Source organism: Mesoplodon bidens (assembly GCF_964165515.1).
Source record: "Mesoplodon bidens genome assembly, chromosome: 3".
Taxonomy (NCBI): domain Eukaryota; kingdom Metazoa; phylum Chordata; class Mammalia; order Artiodactyla; family Ziphiidae; genus Mesoplodon; species Mesoplodon bidens.
The window spans coordinates 48,971,694-48,992,212 of NC_138178.1; the positions used below are offsets into that span (position 1 = coordinate 48,971,694).

Here is a 20,519-nt window from a genome sequence, read left to right on the forward strand (position 1 = left end):
TTACCCATCAAACAGTGCAGATTACCTAAAAGTGCACTTACCTGCACAACTCAGTCTAAGAACCTTAGTGATACAAACCTCATGGCCAAGGTTTCAGTAATCTATTTGGTTTCATACCATGCAAACCTGAACAAGTGTGCTGCTACACTAAACTGAAAATCGGTTCTCATTTTACAATTAAAAAGGTTCTCAACGCTTTAGCAACTATACAGAATATGAAGGTTTATTTCAAAAAAGAGTACATTTTTTAAAACCAGGATACACAGATGCACTTAATGTAACAGTACCTTCTGCAAAAATAGGTTACATAATACTCAGAAATGCAAGGAACAATCTTATTCTCTAAAAATTAAACAGCAGACTTTTTAAGCTTAAACAGCCTTCAAAATGGAGGCTGAAAATGCTTGGTGACAAGAAGTAACTCTAGAGCCTGACACCACAGAGCTAATGCTGGAAATTAAACTACGACCACACACCTGCAAACTACGCTTTATATTCACACAGAATTAAAATGGTTTTGATTCCTATGTTTTCAAATGTGTCTTGGTGCTGCAAGAAAAAAAGTTGAATGATACACAAAACTATTAAAAGTTACAACAGAACTATTTAAACATCTTCTCCAAAATTGAGAGAAGCAATCATGTTAAATTTTAAAAAAAGAGAAAAAAGAAAAAGTCTGACAGAAATCTCAAGCAAGTCAGAGGTCCTCTTCATAAGTAGTCAAGTAAAGTTTACAGGAGATTTCAATAAATTATCTTGAAACCGTGGCAGAGAGCTAATTTTCAGAATCGTCGTGGAGGTCCACCCTTAAATGGCTTAAATCCAGAGCCACTTCCTCTTGGCATGGAATTGCCACTGATTTGTACAATTCTATTAATTGGGGATGCATTACTGAAAAAGGTTTAAAAGAAAAAAATGTCAGAGAACAAAAGAACAAATAATTACAGCTAATACCTAAAAAGTGATTATCATTTAACAGACACTGTTCTTTGTACTTTACCCATATTAAATAATTTACTCTTTTTAACAGTCCTATGAGGTATGTACCATTACTAACCCCACTTTCCTGATGAAGAAAGACAGATCTAGAAGCTAAGTAACTTGCCCAGGATCACACTGGTGATCTGATAATAAATGGTGGTGTGAGGATTTCAACTCAGGCAACCTCACGTCTAAGCCTCTGCCTCTTAGTAAGCCATTTAATGGTCTGTGAATGAATGGACTGGAGCAGTGTTTCTCAAAGTGTGGCCCCCAGATCTGCAGCATCAGCATCAACTAGGAACTTGAACCTCTGAACTACAGGACATCATTCAAGAAATATTTTTGGAATTTCTTTTATATGTATAATGCAATACAGTAGGTACGAACGGATAATACAGGAATAAAGACCCACCCCAAAATCCTACAACAAATTTGGGAGCGAAAAACCCATGGTGAAATGGTTTAAGTAGGATAAAACCAAATTACAGAACGGTTTGGATGCCAGGCTGAGGAATCTGGATTAGATCCTGTAACCTAAAGAAGCTGTCTGTAGTTTTGGAGCAAGTAAACAGTGTAAGAAAACAGTCCCAACAGTTAAATTTAGAAATAACGTGAAAAAAGGAGAGAAAACACTCATTTGGGAAGATCTGATAGAAGCTGAAATGAGCAAGAAGACAAAGCTACCACAAATATATATTTTTAGCTGAACCATACTTAGAAATTTATGCTAGGAGTGGAGAAAGATAAAGATGAGGCCCAGTCTGGCAATGGCAAATCAAAAGAAGCTGGAGACAACAACTGAAACATAAAGGTTTTAAACAGCAGAGGAATGAGTTTGCTTGTGACCCTGAATTTATGGAGACCTCCAAGCATTTACATGGAGATCATGATATAAAGCTAAAAATAAAAAATAGTATCTAAAATCCAACCGTGTGAAGGAGCCAATAATTAAAAAGGTAGAAAAGAAAATTATGGTACATTAGAAAACAGAGGAATGTTTTAAAAAAGGAAAAGCAACAGTGTTTAACCACCAAGGAGCCCAAGAACTAAAAAAATAAAGGAATCTATATTTGTCAAGAAAAAAGGTATTGGTGACCTTTAATAACCAAGGACAGAATGAGTGATGAGGCTGTGCAGGGCACAAGTATAGTAAACAGTCACTTAAGTTTGAGGCTAGAAGCAACCAATAGAAGAGTAGTAACTTGGATCACTGAGCCAAGCCACTGTCTCTTCTAAGACAGATGAATGGGAAAGAAAAAAGGGCATGGGAGAGAGAGAGGCCAAACACTTGCCAGCTGAAGGGCCACAACGGATGTTGCTATGAAGAGAAAATAAAGCTCATCTCCTAGCATTTGAACAGGCTTTGGGATAAATGTCCAAAAATTTTAATAGACCTATTTGAAAAGGGAGGAAGCAGAACATACTTTCAGTTTCTTCTTCCTTTCTAGGAATTTTCAGAGTGACAGTGAACAAGAAGATGGTTCTAACATGAAATTAAAAAGCTTCATTATCTACTGGATTCTGACATACATACCTACCTGTATCGAGACTGATATGCCAGAATGTCAATCAATTAACTTACAATGAGGAACGTTAACTCACAAATTAACATCAGCTGCCCTGGGGATTTTGGATTAATATGAGGAAATATCTGGGCAGACCTAGGGTTGTTACTAGTTGCAATTCAATCTCTCAGAAACTATAATGACCTTTAAGGAAAAGGAAAAAGGTTTGGTTGCATGCTGGCAGAAAAGTCTTAACTGATTAACTACTTACCTTGTATGCTGCGTTATCATGCCTGCTCCTGTCCGGCCATCACCCATTCGCCTTGCATCATGATAGCTAGGCCCTTGAGAAGGTGGACCATGCCATTCTTTCCTTGGTCCACTTGTGTCCCGTCCATGGCGGTCAACCACATGCCGTTCTTCAGGATAGTGCTAAAAAATAACATATTAAAAGAAAAATCAGGACAGACTCAGCCTCAGGCCAATTTACTTAAGATGTACTTTTTTTTTTTTTTTTGCTAAATTTGTTTTATTTTTATTGATTTTTGGCTGTGTTGGGTCTCTGCTGCTGCGCGCAGGCTTTCTCTAGTTGCGGCGAGTGGGGGCTACTCTTGGTTGTGGTGCGCGGGCTTCTCATTGCGGGGGCTTCTCTTGTTGCAGAGCACGGGCTCTAGAGCGCAGGCTCAGTAGTTGTGGCCCAGGGGCTTAGCTGTTCCGCTGCATGTGGGATCTTCCTGGACCAGGGCTCGAACCCATGTCCCCTGCATTGGCAGGCGGATTCTTAACCACTGAGCCACCAGGGAAGCCCCTTATGGTATACTTTTAATGCCAGAAGGAAATTAGTAAGATGTGTGAGAAGATGAAAGAATGAATAATATGAAAAAAGGTTTCTATCTACTTTGAACTAAGAAGCTTCTCAGGCTTCAGGGTAGAAAAGGTAGAAGGACAGAACATGATTCAGCACTGTTATTTCTATACCTTCTAGCACCCATGTACTTTTTGACCCTTGAGTATTTCTGGGTCTATATGTAATGCCTGGATCTTCTATATATATGTAAGAAGGCATACTGAGAGGTCAAAACCTTAAGACAAATCAAGGTGGGGTATATGATCAACATGAAAATACCACATAGAAAAGGAGCTGTCATCTTACTGTACCCAGTACTAGTTAGTGCTATGGCTCTTACAAGGTCTTACACCCATGACTATGAAAAAAAAAGAATAGTGAACATAAAGAAACAAAAGCAGAGAACTAAGGATCTGCGGGGAAAAATAGAGTCAAAAGTTATGATACTTAGCCTACAGAAATCTGAAGGCGCCCTACAGAGATATAATGGGTTGGCCAAAAGGTTTGTTCGGTTTTCCCGTAGGATGGCTCTAGTGGCGCTTAGTTGTCTTTAACTTCATTCAAAACAATTCTCTTAGATTGTATTGTGACAGCTGTCATATCAGTGTGCATTTTAAAAAAACCCCAAAGTTGGTGAATTTTTGTGTAGCCATTTTAATATTGAAGATGGAAGAAAAAAGCCACATTTTTGGCATATTATGCTTTATTATTTCAAGAAAGGTAAAAACGCAACTGAAACACAAAAAACGATTTGTGCGGTGTATGGAGAAGATGCTGTGACTGATCAAACGTGTCAAAGGTTGGTTTGCGAAGTATTGTGCTGAAGATTTCTCGCTGGATGATGTTCCACGGTTGGGTAGACCAGCTGAAGTTGATAGCAATCAAGTCGAGACATTAACTGAGAACAATCAACATTATACTACGTGGGAGATAGCCGACATACTCAAAATATCCAAATCAAGTGTTGAAAATCATTTGCACCAGCTTGGTTATGTGAATCGCTTTGACGTTTGGGTTCCACGTAAGTTAAGTGAAAAAAACCCTTCTTGACCGTATTTCCATATGCAATTCTCTACTGAAATGTAACAAAAATGTTCCATTTTTAAAACAAATTGTGACGGGCGATGAAAAGTGGATACCGTACCACGGAACGGAAGAGACCGTGGGCAAGCGAAATGAACCACCACCAACCACACCAAAGGCCAGTGTTCATCCAAAGAAGGTGATGTGTATATATAGTGGGATTAGAAGGGAGTCCTTCCAGAAAACCAAACAATTAACTCCGACAAGTACTGCTCCCAATTAGACCAACTGAAAGTGGCACTCGACGAAAAGCGTCCAGATTAGTCAATAGGAAACAGAATTTTCCATCAGGATAATGCAAGACCGCATGTTTCTTTGATGACCAGGCAAAAACTGTTACAGCTTGGCTGGGAAGTTCTGATTCATCCACTGTATTCACCAGACATTGCACCTTCGGCTTTCCACTTATTTTGGTCTTTACAAAATTCTCTTAATGGGAAAAATTTCAATTCCCTGGAAGACTGTAAAAGGCACCTGGAACAGTTCTTTGCTCATCAAGATAAAAAGTTTTGGGAAGACGGAATTATGAAGTTGCCTGAAAAATGGCAGAAGGTAGTGGAACAAAACGGTGAATATGTTGTTCAATAAAGTTCTTGGTGAAAATGAAAAATGTGTCTTTTATTTGTACTTAAAAACCGAAGGAACTTTTTTGCCAACCCAATACTACAGTCAGAACAGCTTATAGACCAACACCATGGAAACCAAATTTCCAAGGGAGGAACAGGATCTCTTCCCTCAGGATACCTTTTGCAAAAACGGCATGTGAATGCAAGGGCACTAGTCTATGAGACTTAAATTTTACTCTAACTAAGGCAGAATATCTGGATTATGTAACAAATGTTAAATGTTCTATTCAGGATAAATAGCTCAATGAATTCATCTATTGAACATTTCTACTTACTAGAAACATTAAAACTTAATAAATCCCAGCAGGCCCAAATCCGTTTCAAAAATGCTTTGTATGAAATGGAAAGTGCATAGTTGTATTAACTAGAATGCCAAGAGATTAAAAAGTTTTCTGGTAAAAAATGTTGCTACAAAACCTAGTATGTATTCAAATACAAAACAGAGCACCAGAGTACACTACAGGCCTAAGGATGGAGACACACATACACACACACTTCAGAATTCTTTTCTGTATGTAATTTAAGAGAATATTCTATCTCTGCTACCGTCCACCCATATTATGCCAGTATTTCATCGACAGAATGCTTTCAAATCAGGTAAAAGGTTTTTGCTCATTTGTATTGCTAAGAGATGTCCTCTGTCGAGATTCATTAACTTCTTAATAGAAAATATTCAAGTCAATAAAGTGTCACAAGAGTAAAAAAGGCAAATACAAAATATTCCACTTACCTACCTTTAAAAATAAAAGAGCAAGAAGGAGACAACTGTTTTATTTCAGTTCTATACTTTAAGCTACTTAATAAAGTGGGAGAAAAGAGAGTATTATAAACCAAAAAAACAACAAAAAAAAGGAAAAGGTGAAAGGGAAACACAAGTAGGGGCCCAAGATTTCCCATCCAGTTTGAAAGCCTCAATTTCTTAAAAAAGAAATAAAGCCAGTCATCATTAGGAAGGCTCATCTACCAAATATAACAATTCTCAAATTTTCGCAGGAAGTTTAATAAAAATTTCAGGGCTACAATCATTTCATCATGTATCTAAGCCAAATCATTACATTGTACACCTTAAACTTACACAGTTCTTTCTGTATGTCAATTATATCTCAATAAAACTGGAAGGAAAAAAAAATTTCAGGGCTAGTATCCTGCTTCTCTGGACTACTATGTTCAACTACTGACTTGAAAATACAAGAGGCATTAAGATCTTTCACAAGAAACTCTCAATCATTCTAATCTAGTCTAGTCCACACTCAAATGATACTACAGATACAATGTGTCTCGTAAGTCCTTTAAATTTATTTCTGGAGAGTTGACAATAAACCTGCATAAGCATTTACCTGTGCTCCACTTCCTCGGTCTGTGATTACTCCTCTGTCTCCCTCTCTGTTTCCATAGCCTGAAGCGTTACTGCGATTCCCAGGGGGAGCCCCTCTCACACTGTGCCCTGATACTTCTCTCCCAGATCTTTCTGGCCTTTCAACTCTGTTAAACAAAATCCAAAAACATACACAATCAAACTCTATTATACCTTTTTTTGAAAAACCCAAATGCATTATAAACCACCATTAGCTAGTCATTATAAACTACACAAATACCTTGCTTCCCGTTTGTCAGTGGACATGCCTCCTTCACTCTTCCAGGAGGTTGGTCTAGATGCATTGGGCCCTCCTTCTCGAGGATGTCTAGGGTGAGTGATATCAGGCCTGTCATGAATGATCACTGTCCTCCTCTCATCTCGTTCCCCTCGTACTTCTCGCCTGTCTGTTTCTCTAAGTTCGTTTCTTGGTGGTAGAGGCTCATTTCTTCTGGAATCACTGAAATTTTTGGGATACCTTTCAAAACCCGGATCTTCTCTTCGTGCGGAAGGACGTGTTTTTTTCCCTTCACTTTGACCAACAAAACGTTCTCGCCTGTTATCCAAAACAAAGAACACAGGTCCTGAGAAGTACTTACTTGGCCTTATTCTTCTTAACTTTATTTGCATAACCTACAATAATAACATCTTCTTTAAAAATTAACTTAAGGTAAGGCGACCAAAAATGGCCACAATTATTGATAATAACATATATTCTTTTAAATTGAGCTAAATGTCTGGCATGAAGGTTGGTTTTTTGTCATCCAATGGTAATTACATCAAACACTCAAGTCACTACCAACCTGAGGGATATTTTACTGTTCCTTCACAGTTGAGGCCCATCCAAAGTTAACAGTACTCCCACCTAGTTTTAAAGGTTAAGAAGATAAAACCAACCTACTTAACTGTGTTATGGTGGCCTATAAAACTAATTTTGAATACTGAATCACAGTCTCATTAACAAATACAAAAACCAAACATATGATTTGTTCTGAACACTCAGTTATGACCTGTACTTCTTAAGATTTTAATAGAGAACCAAACTATCACTAACAAGGCTCATATACCGAATACAGCATTTTTCAACATAATCTGTTTACCTTTCAAAAGATGAAGACTGTATTGATGAACTCTCAGGAAACCTGCCCCTCTCTCGGTGATCAAAGTCATTAAATCTATTCTGTTGTCGAGAGTAGTCAGATCCGTGGCCGAATCGTGCATCTGTATCTAGAGACAACTTTTTATTCTCGCTCCAGTAAGGATCATCTCGCCTTGAAGAGAAATATTTGCTCGTTTATATAAATTAGTTTTGCAACAATCAAATAACACTTACTTGGAGTCATACATACCACATGCTAGGAACTGTGGATACAGAGGGCTAATAAACTCAAGACAAAACATTGTTACAAGCTAGCAAAAAATTATTGTTATACAAAGTCGTATAGTTATTAGAGGAATTTCACAGGAAAGAAAATAGTTGAAAAATTGTTTGTTTTCAAATTACTAAATGGAAAAGACAAATAAGATAAACACTTGATACCATTTTATGATAAAATTCTAACTAGGTGTATACAACCTTTTTGGTTATATTTAACTTTGGAAAGGTTAGAGGGGTCAGTCCCAAGCACAATTCATTCACTCCACTTATTTCTCAACACTATCAACTAAACCTCACAGAATGTATAATGAGAAATGACTATATTGTATTTTGAAATCTATTAAGAACCATGAATGCAAACACATACAGAATCTATATTTTAGTCTTCCCAAATTTATGACTTTGATTTCTGTACCATCTGCACTACCCTGTAAGAATTTTCAAAATGGGTCTGAGTTTGAGAGCCATTGCTGAAGTCTACCATGTATTTCCAGTCATAGTGGAAAAACATTTGCATTAGGAAGAAGAGCAGACTCTTCTACTTGACAATGCACTGGGTCCAATTCAATACTGCAATCATTCCCATCCCTGTTGATCATGACCCTTTACTCCAATGATGGGTGCCTGTACTCTCCAATTCTAGAGTTAGTCTTAGCTTGGACTAAGGAATAAGATAGTAAGCTACTGTTAAAGAAAGTAAGCAACTACCTATGATCTACATCACGTGGGCGTTTCAAAGAATTCCTTTTTTCTTGTTCATAACGAAGCTGCTGCTGTTGCCTTCTCAGTTCCTCTCGTTCTCGAGCAATACGTTCAGCTTCCTTACGTCTTTCCTTCAGACAACATAGAAGGAAGAACCAACCAATGCAAAATGAAAACATAAGGTAAGTATATATGCAACTTTGTTTTAATCCTGTCATTAAGAAACCATCATAGGCAAGCACCAGGCAAAACACATACCTGGGACAAATAAAAAATTCTGACTTCAGTAATTAGCAATCTAAGCTATGACTATTGTTCTGCAACATTAAAATTAACAGAGACTGGGTGTTAAAAGCTGGCAATTTTTTTAATTTGGAAGGTCAGATTTAGTTTAATAATTTTAAACAAAAGCACCTAAAGGGAATTAGAAATACAGTTCTTAATATGTATGAAGATTAAGTGCCTTAAAACCTTGGATGCAATTCTGCAAAGAGAGGCATTATTTCCTTCCAGCCTTGGGAAATCACTCCCACTATAATATGTAAGGAAATAGTTATTTTCTAAGAATGGGATAGTGACAGAGCCTGGATTACAACTACTCTGGACTCATAGTCCTATGCTCAGACTATTAGGCTGCCATGATATTGCAGAGCTCGAGGTATTACCAATTGGCTAGAACAAAGTCATGACTAAATGTATTTTTAACTAGCACCTAATTCACTGTTATCTTTCAGGGACACTTAATAAATGCTCATTAGCTAAACTTATTCTATAGAAGCTTTACAACATGTAAAGCAAATTTTAGGGCAAAAATCACAGGGTTTGAAAAAGGTCAGTTATTTAAGATGAAAAGATTTTCTGACTGCACCTGTTCAATACGAATGCGTTCCCTTTCCAAGCGTTCGCGTTCCATTCTCTCTCTCTCTAGTTTTTGCCTTTCAATTTCTAGGCGCTCTCTCTCTCTCTGTAAGCGTTCCCGTTCTTCCCGTTCACGAATTATTCTAATGCGTTCTCGCTCTCGACGCTCTCTTTCTGCAATCTCTCTTCGTCTAACAAAAATCAGTATTTAGAAATACTTAAATTATGCTAGCACTGTGTGAAAGAGAATAGCTTTTGAATTTGTATTTTTCCTTGAGGTTGGCAATTTTAAACTTCAACTCATTCTAAGTAGTTTTAATGTAATTGGAAAGAGAACTCAAAATAAAACTTTAAACAGATTTCAATACTGTCACTTATTTATTAAGACTGTCAACTAAACAGCTGAATTTTATAGAGTAGTTGCCTCTTACATGATTCCTGTTTAAATAAAAATCCCACTATAACAGCCCATTAATTAATCAACATTTTTAAAAGGAGATATTCTACATACATGAGTTTACAAAACTATAACTTCTACTGTTTTTGATAGCAAAATAGGATACAGTCTATCTCCTTAAAATTAGGTAGGCCTTATTTTTGATAACTTGGGATCATAACCATCAGCATGAATTATAGCAAATGCTGTATATAATAAACGGTTGCCTCAAAGCCTCTTTTGGAGTGTTCACAGCCCATAACAGATGGCTCCAGGTAACATGCTTCTTTGATTCAGGAGGTAGTTCAAATGTTTGCTCAACTAAATTAAGTTATTATATTAAGACTTTTAACAGCTTTTGTTTTTTTTTAAAAAATCATTTCCTTACTTTAAGGCACCCAGTGTATTTTGTCTATCACCATGTCTTCCCCTAGTAACCCAGTGGTCCTCAACGGTTCAGTACTGCCCCCATGGAAATATGAGGGGCATTTTTAATTATCACAAGGACCATGGGGCGGTTACCAGCAATTAGTGAAAGGGACCAAGGATTCTAAATTATCTTCTGATGCGTGGAATAGTCAAGATAGTTCTGTATAACAAAAAACTGTCCAACACTCCTAATATACCTTTCAAATACCATAATGGACACTCATGTCATCAAAACAAAATCACCTCTAGAGAAAAAAATCTAGCTCTAGAACTTAACTAATTTTTAATAAATGCTAGGTTCATTTGCTTTGGCGTGGTTTTATGTACACTAAAGTTTCCAGGAATGCAACTCCATATAAGTAAGAGGGAAAATTATACTTTCTTGAGAACTTCACCAAGAGTTGTTCACCATTTCAGATATCACGTCATAACGTCAACAACACTCCTGGTATTTGACTCACCAATATGACAAACCGGTATCAATCTGTGTTTGTAGCTGTCACATTCTCACTGAGTCTTAAGAAGGGTGCAAACATCTGACTACTTCATTAGATCTTCTAGAGAGTCATGCCTAAACATTCATATCTGGAATATATGCTTCATTATAAATTACTTTCATTTTTCCTTCGTATTACAGTTAAGGCTTTATATTGATATTTTTTGTATATTTGTATGGGTAGGTATATTATATACCAATTTCGTTTCCGATTAGTAAAGAAGGTGCTGCAACTCTTTTGTTTACTATGAAAGGGGTGCTGGTCTAATGGGTTTGAGGAGTGCTGCCTAATAACTCCCACTCCCACCCTCCTCTCAACTTGTGGTCCTCTAAACAGGAGGCTAAGTGTGCTGAGACCTCATCCAACAAAGGTTCTGAGTAATGCAAGGGTTATTTCCTTTAGGTAAACTGTGCGGCAATCATAGTATTATTTAAGTTGCTAAAAGTATCTCCGGTAGTTCGGAGCACTCTTGTGAATGAACAGATGAAATTTCATGGTAAGTGACCATTTGACAGTATAGGTTAATATTTGGAAATTTATATTATGAGACACTTTCACAAGAATATTTTAAGTGGCATCCAAAAATTGATATACGAAAGCAAACGGGCACTCATGATGAACTGTTGAGATATTGCCACTAAAAATAGAAATGTTTTGTTCGCGTTTTGTTTTAAAAAGAATGCCTGCTTTGGGACAGAGCTTGAACACAATAAGGTTCACAGGGTTAAATCTGCCTTCACTTGGTCTCTAATTCAAAGTACAATAAGTTTTCCCTAAAATGTCAACATATTATTTGACCACTATAGCTTACATTGAGACTATCCTATCTCAAAAATCAATTGTTCCTTTAAAGTCATGTTTTTTATGGCGGCAGCTTTGGAGTAGAGGAAAGAGCATTGGACTTGGAGTCAGAAGACTTGGGTCTGAGTCCCGACTCTGCCACTCATTAGCCATGTGGCATTGGAAGAGTCATTTAGCCTCTCTGGGCCTCCATTTTTTTCACTTATATAATGGACATAACTAACCTTACAGAACTGTCAAGACAGAGATAATAGATGGAAAGGTATTTTGTACATCGTAAAATACTACGCAAACTTAAGAAATCATTAGGTTTTACTGCATTTCTTAAAAGTGACAAATATCTTTCTGTAGGAATACAATTTCCAGAAATCTGGTTTATAACTAGTGTTAAAGATGTACCTATAGTTAAAAACAGACTCTTTTCCTACCTTCGAAGTTCCATTGCTCGTCGCAATCTTTCAAAACGAACTAAATGTTCTCTCAATCTTTGTTCCTTCATCTTTTCAAAGGGCAAGATGTCTTTCCTCCTGTAGTCTTTGTCCCTTTTTTTATCTAAGCTAGCTCTCTCCTTTTCCTTGCTTCTTCCATGAATCTGTAGAAAAAAAAAATTATAACAGGACTACAAGTTAAAATAATTTTGTTTTTTCAAGTTGAGCTGGTCATTTAAAAAGCCTAAATGAGTAATGACATTCCCCTTTTCTTAGGTTTTCTAGCATGGAAGTATGCAAAATGGTTAGAGATACTGACTTATCTTCTTTTGGGAACAGGTGGAATAGTATACAACATCCGTCTCAGAGACTTACTTTCTCATATCTTCCTCTTCTTGATGGCCTACAATGATCTCCTTTAGTTTGGTCTAGTATTACCATATGTCCTGGACTCTTTGAACCTAAGAGGAAAAAAAAAAAAATTAGGTAAGCAAGTGTCTAAAAATATTCCAGTAAAAAAAGAAAATATAATGTAAAAATGCTGAATTCTTAGACAACCAAATATTCATAAACCAATACATGAAGTAAAAAACTTACTCTATGAGAACTTAAAGGTAAAGAGTTTTTAAAGCTTGATCTGCTAACATAAATACTTTTAGAGATACCAAAAGATCAATTACATAGCTATTACTCAATGACCATTTTCAGCCAGCCCAGATTTAACAGTAACTGGGCTTAGGTGGAAGAAGACATCTGTTTCCTAAGAGTGGAAAAGGAGAAGACAATCAGTCTATGAGACCTCCTTTTCTACCACAGTGACATCTAATAACAAAGTTTAAATATTTATCTGGATTGTAATCTCAAGTTTCCCCTTCCACTGTAAAAATTAAATTGTAGGATGCATTAGAAAGGGATTGAGAAGAAAGATGCATAGCATACTTATTCGTTTCTTTTCTTCACTTTTTTTAATCGATTCTGAAGTTTGGCCACTTGATCCATTATCATTCTTCTCATCTTTACCTTCTATTTTCTTAGTATCCTTGCTTTCTTTTTTTTCGGGTTTCTCAGACGACCTCTTCTCTTCTTTTTTGACTGAGGCTTGTGTCCTGACCCCATGCAAGAAAACAACAAAATGAGGACTACTTCATCAGTGTACCAAAAAAGTCTATATGCTTATCAACAAAATAAATCCTTACTTGCTACTTCTATCACTCATATTTTTTTTGTCTCCAGAACTTCTTGAACTACTCTTTTCATCATTTTCTTTCTTCAATTCTTTCTTAGAAGGATCACCTTTAACCTGAAAGGTTTAAACAGAAAAAAATATGTGTTTTAATGTTACACTTTTATATCTGTAAATAGTATGTTGATGGTAGAAAATTTGGAAAACAGAAATGAATATATAAAAATAAAATCATTCCTAATTCTACTCCCCACCAGTGTAACATCTTTAAATTGAAAATTACGAGCCCTCAAAGTAACCTCCCTTTTATAAACACTTAAGCAAGCTTACTTTTTCAACAGAAATTAGCTGTCCATGCAGCTCAGTGCGATGAAGATGTGCAATACATCTGGACACCTCTGTGCTTGAAGACATAGTTACAATGCCATAGCACTTGGCCCCAGGACTTCGAGCATTTGTGACTACCTTTGCACTCAGAACCTGTAAAATGAGATTATACTTTAGAAAGTTTTACAACTTTACAACCACATACATTTCTAAATAGATTAAACTTCAGAATGGAAACTATTCAAATTAAAGGATATGTTCAGGATGTATAAATTCAGGATAAAGGATAAATTTAGGACATATATTATTCTATGATCACCATCTACCTTGCCTGTAAGTACTCAGTAAATAATCAGGGGAACAATTTAAAATGTCAAAAAGCAATTTAACCTGCTTTTAGTTTTTTCCTTTTTTTTCTCTTTCAAATACATTGCCAAAACACAGTCACATCAATGAAGTAATAGCACAATTAAAGAAAGCAAAGAAATAATATTTTCAATTAGATTTGGGTCAAAATTTCCCTATCAAAGGCCCACCCTGAATCTCTTAAAGATATTAAAACAAAAAGGGTAAGTTCCTAGAAAGTGTCTAGATAAGTGTTAACACTTTTCTATAATGGGTCTTTCAAAAATAAAGAATCTGCCACATGTAAAAAAGCAACCTTAAAAATACACCCTAGGGCTTCCCTGGTGGCACAGTGGTTAAGAATCTGCCTGCCAATGCAGGGGACACGGGTTCGAGCCCTGGTCCGGGAAGATCCCACATGCGGTGGAGCAACTAAGCCCGTGCGCCACAACTATTGAGCCCGCGCCTACAGCCCGTGCTCCGCAACAAGAGAAGCCATGACAACGAGAAGCCCGTGCACTGCAATAAAGAGTAGCCCCCGCTCACCGCAGCTAGAGAAAGCCTGCGCACAGCAACGAAGACCCAAAACAGCCAAAAACAAAAACAAATAAATTAATTTTTTTAAAAAACACCCTAAAAACACACCCTAAAAAGACACACTTTCCATCCATGTACTTTTAAAATGTATACCAATATAAAAGTGACAAATAATTTCAATTCTATAAAATGAATAGCTAAGAGAGACAAGGCAGGGGTGGATGAGTGAGAAGAAAAGTGAGAGAGAACAATGTAGTGCTGAATAAATAGGAACAGGGACGCAGTGTCAGGAAAAGGAACGTAAGGAATTTAGGAGGCTGTAAGGTGTGGGTAGCTGGTAGCTATCAGCTTTTATCTCAACTCTGGGAAATGCTGCCTTGCCCCAACAACAGCTTAATTCTTAAGCCCAAGGTCCTTGTTATAAGTACATGGTTTCCTAATATAGTTTTAATCCTAATAAAGGCCAACATCAAAATACTGTTTTTACAGCTCTAACAATAAATTGTTGAAAACAGAACCAAAAATACACCACAGCTGATCATGGGACCACAATTCTCAGTGTTCTGTATCTGACATCTACAGGAACGTCCTTAATGTGCAGGTAACTCTCTAATTAGAAGAAGAAAAAAAAACTCCTAAAATCAATAAGATAGGTTTTTGTAACACTCATTAATGGCTATTTACCGTTAATGGTCATTAATTTAATAAATATTTTAAAGCCTACCATGTGCACACATAGTATAGTAGATAAAGATCCCTGCTATCAAAGAGTTTACAGCAGAGTAGGTTACATACGATGTATCAATATATTGAACACTAAAATGTAAAGTAGAAAGTAGTGAGGGCCCTAAGGGATGCAGATCAACTGCAACTTAATTCAACAGCCATTATTTGAATATTCAATTCATTTAATCATTGACTATTTTTCTCTTCTGTTAGGGCTCCCCTCATATGCCAGAAAAAGTTCTGATGAACCAACCACAGTGAAGCCTCCCTTTGCTAACACCCTGCACTCTTCCTTCACAGCTATCAAAGAACTATCAAAACTTCTGATTAAGTTTTACCAGTTTTACATTTTTCACCACCACTGTACTGGAATCTGTATAATGAGAAGGACCACATCAGTTTTGGGGTGTTTTCCCTCATATTCTATATCCCATTGCCTAATATTAATCTACCTATATTTTCCAGATGACCAGATCAGCCTCAGCAATTCTAGGTCCAAGAAATATCATGATGAATGTGATGAATCAAACTCAGTCCTTGGCTTAAATGGGCTCAAAATATGAGCTCTTAATAAAAGATTCCCAGGGTTCACAGTGAGATTATATGATGAAACTCACCATTACTACAGAACTCAATAATTATGCCTGTAACAGTCCTAAGAGAGCCAAAAAACTAGATTTTATATATACTGTTTTGAATATAACCTCTATTTAAAATGGAGATACCAGAAAGATGGATAAAAAGGTAAAAAGAATGTATGTACCTTTCCATATTTGCCAAAGAGGTTCTTCAAATCAGCAGCTTTGGTATTAGAAGAAAGTCCACTAACCCAGATATTTTTAGTTGAGCTTCCACTGCTACCACTAGTACTACTTGTACTTCCTAGAATAGATTTAATAGAAGTTTAAGTATCTCAATTGGAATATTTTTAACACAATTATTAGGGCCATATTCTTCCAAAATTATAATACCCTCTAATGTTGATAGTACAACTTTACTACATCAAAATCCTACACATCTATTATTAAAATCAAACACAATAAGAGATAATACAAACATGTCTGAACATCTGTACATTTCCTACTGCACGAATTTTAAGACAAAGTAGGCAAAAAAAATAAATTACATGTCTTGGACTTCTGCTGTTAAGCTCAATAACTTATACTCAACCACTGCACTGAATACAGGCAACCAGGAAGTAGTCATCTAGGAATGTACAGACTGCTTAATTACCTACATCTGTGGTGGGCTTTAGCTCCTGAGAAACTTGGGAGCACAAAGGGAAAAGTCAAACAAAGGGATAAACTGTTTTCAAGAATTTGAATGTTTAATAACAAAGACGAGCGAACCACAGTTCACCTTCATCCTCTATCAGAGAAAGGGTAAGAGAAAGTGGGAATTACATGCAGCTGGATAACTCTGTATTTAAAAAAAAAAATCTTCTAAAATCACTTACAAAAATAAGATCAGAGACCTCAAAATCCTTTAGAATAGGTAAATGGTTATATGAATTATTTCTGCACTATTTCCATACACAAATTATGGTTTCATACAGATAAATGCCATTTCTTAAAATACAGGCCTGGTCAGTCATCCTTCAGTGCTTTACTTCAAATGTACTATTATAAAAAAGGAATTTTCATTCATTTGACTTTACTTGGAAAACAACTCTTACCCACTCTAAGGGAAACAGTATCTAAGCAAACAGAAGTAACAATTTTTATAACTTTGCATTATTGGAGTAAAATGTTTAATGCTTTAAAAATTACAAGCCACAAGTTTTAGTTGAAGAACTATTGTCAGTGTACTTATGAGGAGACAACACACGCCTGACTCAAATATTTTAAATATTAATGGTTGCTGCATTTGTGTTCTTAAGAAATGTAGTTATCAAACGATCTGCTATGAAATGTGAACTGGAAGTTTGTGTATCTTTTTTATTTTACCAGTAACATTTGGGCCCACATACTTCTCTAACTACAGAAAAAAATATTTAATGACAGGAAAAAGTTAACATTTAATTAAGACTACACTAGTCTTCTAAATTTAAAGGATAACATTTAAAACATTTATTATATCTTATCCATTAACCAAACTGTAAGGAATGTGGGTAATGCAATTAATTAATTGTCAATTACTAAACCAATCACAAAAATTTCTAATTATTAAAATATACCAACAAAATATACTAAAAAAAGTAAAAGGAACACAGTACTTTTTCAGGCACTCAAGGCATTTTCAGAATCTATAGTACCTAAATGGCGTTATTTTCCCTTAAAATGCTTTTTTAGAACACAAGAAATATTTTTCAATATACAGCATATACAAGATGACACTAAAGCACATGACCAGGAGACAAACTGAGACTGAGACTTCCCAGTAACAAAAAGTAATCAAATAATGCACCTTTAAGCTTACAAAAATTAAAATAAAACTACTTTTCTACATAAAACTCTCATCAATGCAAAATAAGTCAAATAGGAAGTAAATTCCGAAGAATTAAAATACTGTATAACTGGCTATATTAACAGAAGTGTGCCCTGATTTAAAGAATCAAGAAAGTAAAACCCAATGTTAAGAGACTGACTTTCTTTCAGCTCCACAAATATACACAAATACTGTTTATACCATATTTCCTACTAGACAGAAAGGGAAAAGACTATGGTGGTGTATAGGGGTTAAAAGTGACTACAATCAAAGATAAAATACTTGAAATTATAATATAAGAAAACAAAATATCTGTTATATGAATATTCCATACAGATGCTTAGAACACAACGTAAAAAACACAGACCAAATATATTTTAAGCAAATTCATACCAGTTTAAAAATTAAGTAATTAAGAAAGTAATGCTTCAATCACACTGAGAATTTGCTGTAATCTAACTCCACTGTTTACATAAAAGGGCATCGAAAAATTTTAGTATGTCAATTTTTGAGGACTAAGTAATGTCAAAGGAAACCCCAGGCAATTATTACTTTTTAATGAAAATATGAAATTTATCACTGAAATAAACAGGAAAAGAAATCCATTACCTTTGTCATCTTTGGATGATGTCTTGCTGTCTTTAGATTCCTTTGAAGAGCTAAAGAAGCAAATCACCAGAAGAAAATTGAAAAGAAAAAAAAAAAACACAACAGAAAAAAACAAAAGAACAAAAATCGAACAGCTTGATATTGACTATATTTCAAACTAGTGCTATTCATACAAATTAATAATTCCAAAGGCCTAGATTAGGTTATTTGAACAAATGATTCCCTTAGGATTCTTGCACTGATTTTCCCCAAGATGCCTGAAGATCTAGATTTTCTGACAATTCTATTCAGTGGATATATGGCCATCTTCTCCAGATTTCAGGACTGGGACTTGACTTCATTTTGTGTTCTTAGGACTGATAGTTGTTCATTAACCATCATCACAAGGATTTTTAAAAATAAAACACAAAAAAATTGTCAATTTGAAAAAAAACAACAAAAAAAACAAATATATGCTGACAATTCGACAATGCAATCAGTAGGACACACTGCATATTACGAAGATCTTGAATTTTTTTTAAAGTAACTTATGACGGTCAAAAATATTATAGGCAGGATCATAAGTACTAATTACTGTACATGGTCTTGAAGCCACCCCCTTAATGTAGAGTGATCTTATTGAATGCTGGAATTCAGTATCGTAAAGAACTGACATAGAAAAACAAACCTCTTTGCTTGACCAGAGGCCCCAGTAGACGAGGGCCCTTTCTTCAAAGTATCCTTTTCTTTGTCTCCAGATTCTGCTTTCTTAGAACTTTCTCTGGCTTCCTTCTCGACAGGATCACCCTTCACGCAGTCTTCCTTCTTACCATCTTTATGGTTGGCATTCATCTCATAATCCTTGCTTTCCTTCTCCGGGCTCTGTGCAATGACGTCCTGCCCATCTTTTGGCTTACTTGCTTCAGAATCTGTAATTTTCACATTTTTACCTGTTTCTAGGAGGTCATCACCATCAAAATCCAGAGTGATGGCATCTTCAGCCTGGATTGTGACCGAGATGTTGTCATCCTCAGCTTCTTTCACAGTCGTATTAGCTTCCATCTCTTCATGAGCTGTGTGATCAGCCTCAGCTAGGTTCCCTTCTGAAGGAAGAGGTTTAGATACTTCTTGTGTACCATCACCAGAACCTGCTATATCTAAGAGGATTTAACAGGAATAAATACGGCAAAACAAGAAGTTTAAACAATTTCATATTCATAAGCTAGAATAGGACCTAGAAAATATAAAGCCAGTTATTAGCACTGATGGAAGGTTAGGAAGAAAAACACAAGGGTATTAACTAACATAAACAATCCTTTACCCAGGATCACTTATTCTTCATGGAAAAAATGATCTCTAAATACAAATACCAAACAACAAAAGTGAGGAAATGGTTCCATCCTGAGGATACCAGCTCTTCATTTCTGGTTATAAGTTAATGGCATATGGAAGATTTTTTTCCTCCATGAGAGAGTGACAAATGTGCAGACTTGGTATTCAATGTTCAAATTATCTTGGGATTTAACCCTTGTGACCTTCAGAACTCCCATGGTGACGTCTTGAAAGGTCACAGTCTGAGGATACCAATCGGTCTTCAAAGTATTCAGGGCCTCATCTTTTTCGCTCTTCTTATTCAGTTCTTGTGTAGTCCAGAATCACATGGAAAACTGCTACAGGAGGCTCCAAAGATGGCCTGCTCCATAACGTTTAGGAAAGTGGTTATTTCCAGGCTTCATCCTGTCCAGTCAGTCCTGCAGTTACCATTTTCAAAGATGTCTTGCATTCCCCCAAAATAGAAAGGCTTCGGGCATCTGAGATTTTCAGCTGGTAGCTTTACTTCATCATTTCTTCTAGGTTTTTTATTCTGCCTTGCTTAGAAACCTGTTCCATGTCCTTTCTAGTCCAAAGTAGGAGGATCCTTTGACGTCTTTCCAAGAACCCTTCCATAAACCTCATACTGACCACATATTTTACTACTGGTGTCCCTGCAATTGTATTGGATGAGATAGCTCTCCTAAACTACTGAAACTGTCAGAAGACTGTACGAAATTTCTCTAAGCAGCAAACAAAAAGTCAGTCTCCTGGTCACCCAACATTTTTAGGGCTAGTTGTAAAATTAATTATCCATTACATACCAGGACTCCCAATAAGCACGTATGAGTTACTGCAGTACCAGTCTTAAGAATGTAATCAACTTACCGTATGCTAGGAGTTATTTTTAAAAATAAAATTTAAATTGGGTTAAATAAAAAATAGCATTGTCCACTACAGTAACTGATATGTACCATTAAGTTAGAACATATCTTTAAAGTGTTAAAAAGAAAATTAAAACCAATTGAAAAATAAAATCAAGGTGCTAACTTAATTCACTAAGTTGATAAATTTGAAAATAAACTCATTTCAAAAATAAGATTTCAAATAAGGAATGTTTTATTTTCACATAATTTACTGTTTTTCTAAA

The 20,519-nt window shown here is 35.9% G+C and overlaps 1 protein-coding gene across 4 annotated transcripts in view; it reads right to left on the minus strand.

Annotated features, from left to right (window-relative positions):
- Positions 1-202: 202 nt before the first annotated feature.
- SLTM (SAFB like transcription modulator) overlaps positions 203-20,519 on the minus strand; it is a 43,818-nt gene continuing 23,501 nt past the window's right edge. Inside the window, exons 7-21 of one of the 4 annotated variants that reach the window (XM_081229363.1) lie at positions 18,747-19,215; positions 18,080-18,129; positions 15,807-15,925; positions 13,439-13,588; positions 13,122-13,225; positions 12,946-13,031; positions 12,301-12,386; positions 11,926-12,089; positions 9,345-9,525; positions 8,483-8,607; positions 7,497-7,667; positions 6,638-6,952; positions 6,380-6,524; positions 2,758-2,918; positions 203-891 (exon numbers count right to left, since the gene is read on the minus strand). In XM_081229363.1, the coding sequence (XP_081085489.1) occupies positions 783-891; positions 2,758-2,918; positions 6,380-6,524; positions 6,638-6,952; positions 7,497-7,667; positions 8,483-8,607; positions 9,345-9,525; positions 11,926-12,089; positions 12,301-12,386; positions 12,946-13,031; positions 13,122-13,225; positions 13,439-13,588; positions 15,807-15,925; positions 18,080-18,129; positions 18,747-19,215 (2,435 nt within the window). In that variant the 3' untranslated portion in view covers positions 203-782. Of the gene's footprint in view, positions 892-2,757; positions 2,919-6,379; positions 6,525-6,637; positions 6,953-7,496; positions 7,668-8,482; positions 8,608-9,344; positions 9,526-11,925; positions 12,090-12,300; positions 12,387-12,864; positions 13,032-13,121; positions 13,226-13,438; positions 13,589-15,806; positions 15,926-18,079; positions 18,130-18,746; positions 19,216-20,519 lie in introns of all 4 variants that reach the window. The other 3 variants (XM_081229364.1, XM_081229362.1, XM_081229361.1) reach the window with 3 other exon arrangements.